Source organism: Bidens hawaiensis, unplaced genomic scaffold, assembly GCF_021521415.1.
Source record: "Bidens hawaiensis isolate Kalapana, Puna unplaced genomic scaffold, B.hawaiensis_p1.1 tig00000458_1, whole genome shotgun sequence".
Classification (NCBI taxonomy): domain Eukaryota; kingdom Viridiplantae; phylum Streptophyta; class Magnoliopsida; order Asterales; family Asteraceae; genus Bidens; species Bidens hawaiensis.
Genome location: NW_027491030.1, coordinates 151722 through 154584, shown reverse-complemented (window position 1 = coordinate 154584; position 2863 = coordinate 151722). Strand labels below are relative to the sequence as shown.

At 38.4% G+C, this 2863-nt stretch overlaps 1 protein-coding gene across 1 annotated transcript; it reads right to left on the bottom strand.

Moving 5' to 3' along the window:
• Positions 1-300: 300 nt before the first annotated feature.
• LOC143627419 (large ribosomal subunit protein uL10-like) lies at positions 301-2158 on the bottom strand. Its single transcript, XM_077097248.1, has 4 exons — positions 1873-2158; positions 1097-1264; positions 612-1004; positions 301-531 (listed from the first exon to the last, which is right to left on the bottom strand). The coding sequence occupies exons 1-4, from the start codon at positions 2125-2127 to the stop codon at positions 382-384; spliced, it is 966 nt and encodes a 321-aa protein (XP_076953363.1). The 5' UTR covers positions 2128-2158; the 3' UTR covers positions 301-381.
• Positions 2159-2863: the final 705 nt, after the last annotated feature.

The window sequence follows — 2863 nt, the reverse complement described above, 5'->3', positions numbered from 1 at the left end:
TGATTATTCTTATTAAAAACTTACAAAAAAAAACAAAAAGTGTAAAAGTGACTGGGTGCCACGTGACGCATAACGTCGGGGGGTGGAGAGTTATCACTACACCCTGTTTTTGTAAAAAACCATAACTCTGACTAGGCACCACGTGACGCATAATGCCTGGAGGTAGAGAGTTATAACTACTCATGGTCTTAGGTTTGTAAGTGATAAAAGACTTAAAAAGTGCATAAAATCGAAAACAGATTCTAGCCTTAAAAAAGTCATATTATCAAAGCATAGAAACATCCAAATCCAAGTAAATAATGTTCCAAAACCACCAGAGATCCTAAACAAAAAACTAAGCGAACTGTCTGATAGGTAATTAATAAAGATCCCGACAACAATCTAATCATCAAACAAGCTGAAACCCAAGTCATCGTCTTCCTCCTCCTCTGGCTCTTCCTTCTTCGTCTCAGCCGGTGCATCCGCAGCAGCAGCGGGTGCAGAACCAGCAGCAGCAGCAAGCGGTACAGCCACAGCAAACTTACTTGGATCCTGCAACCAATTATTTATTAATACATTTAATTATTCATAAAAATATTAAATCAACATAAAGCAACCGTCATTAAACTTACAGCAAGGTACTCCTTCACTTTGTCGGCCAATGGAAAAGAATACTCGGTCTCAACAGCAACAGCCAAAAGATTCTTGTAACCGTTGATCAACATGTGGGGTGCGGCTGCAACGGTTGGGTAGTGGATGGCCAAAGCCAAAGATGTAACCATGGACACACCCAAAGCAAACTTCTCAACAAGGTCATCTTCAGTCAAGTCTAGAACCTCAGGGCTGAAGACAGAACCGTTATCATACACGGTTTGAACCACAAGACCGTATGAAAACGGCCTGATGCCAAGCTTGGCCAAGAGAGCAGCCTCAGAGGATCCAACCTTGTCACCCTTCTTGATAAGCTCAACAGGGGTGATGATTTCGACAGTACCCTTGTTAATCTTGGTGGGGATGTTAAGAACCTAAATAATAATAATAAGAAGAAGAAGAAGAATTAATAACAAAACTCAAAGATTAAAACTTTATGTGGAATGTGATTGTAGAATGTATGAACCTGGAAGAAAGAGGTTTGAGATGGGTCAAGACCAGTGTTACCAGGTGGCACAACCACATCAACTGGAGCCACAAGACCAACACGAGCCGGTGCTCCAACCTTGTACTTTGCAACCTCTTCACGAACCTCCTTCAAGTCACCCTTGGTGAAGATCAAACCAACATTTCCCTGCATTTTAACACATAATCACGTTTAATTATGTTCTAAAAATTATGTTGGTTAGATATTCAAACAATCACATTTAATTATGACAAGTATTCATCAGAACCAAACATCTCACTGTATTTCAAGATATCAACACATTATATCAAAACACTATTGAAAGACAACTACTACAGAAAATATCAATAAAACATAAAATAACTTGAGCATCACTCAGTAAAACATAAACAGAATAATTAAATTTGATAAAACAAAAAGTTTCAAAACAACCATAACATACTTAGCGATCAAATATGTCAATTTCAACATCATTATTAATATGTTGAATAACAAAAAAAAACAATAAACTTAAAAACAAGCAAGTTCTAAAATAACATAATTAACTTTTCAAATACAAAATAGCAAGTGAAACAATCAGCAATACTAAATGTCATAATAATCAAATATATCAATTCCATGTACATACACCAAAACAATATCATATCAAAATCAACTTAAATTAAACTCACACAAAACCAATTTAAATACGTCCAAATTCACAAAATAAGTGTACAAGTAAACAGATGTAACAACATAAAGTATAAAAATAATAAACTAAATAACATAAAACTTACAACAAGGAGTGGAATAAGATTCAAATAAGCCTTGTTTCCAGTCTTCTCAGAGTGCATCCTAATAGACCTCTTCATCATAGTATTCTTTCCCATCAAAATGACTGAATCGCCCCTGAGCCCATGGCGAATGTTCTGAAGCTGGTTCGAGCCGACATTATCAGCGGCGGCTACAAGTACCTGAGTGTAGTCATCGAGAAGCTGACAGAGCTTGGAGTCGTAAGCGATCTTCTTATCAGCTTTTGATACTTTGCCCATTGCTGCGTGTGTGTGTGTTGAAACCCTAACGGTGGAGGTTTGCAGGCAAAGAAAAAGTGTGAAGAAGGTATGAATTATATAAATATTAATATGCAAACCCTAACTGAAGAATAATGTAAGCCCATAGAAACTGTTTCAATGGGTCCAAATAGGTCAACCTCGAGTAAACCATTAACCGCCAAACCAGGCCCAATAGGTGTTTGCATTATAGAGGTGTAAAAAAAACCGGTTTCTCCCATACCTGTTCCCAAACCGACCCAAACTTCCAGTCTCAGGACCGGTTCTCCTTAAGATCTATCAAACCGTTATAAAACCGAACCGGTTTGAGGAAAACCGGTTTAAAGCCGGTTAAACCAATTTATAAACCGGATCGAACCGACGTGACTAGGCCGGCCTATCTTGCTTCTGAACTGGTTTATAAACCGAACCCGTTTGAGTCAAACCGGTTTTGACTAGTCATTGACCAAACCGATTCGGTTTAAAGACCGGTTCGGTTTGGGTTTAAAACCGGTTTTGTACACCTCTAGTTTGCATCCTACTAAAACATTTGCACTACTTTACATCGGGTAGAGGTTTACAAATTGGGTATTTACATGAACCGGAACCGGGTAGGAAATCAGGTTTTTACCGGGTTTTTGATATGTTTTTATAGGGTTTTGGTGGAGTCATGCCCGGGTTTCGACCAGGTATAGGTGGGATCGGTAGGTTCGGGTCGGTTACAAGTACAATTTTCAAA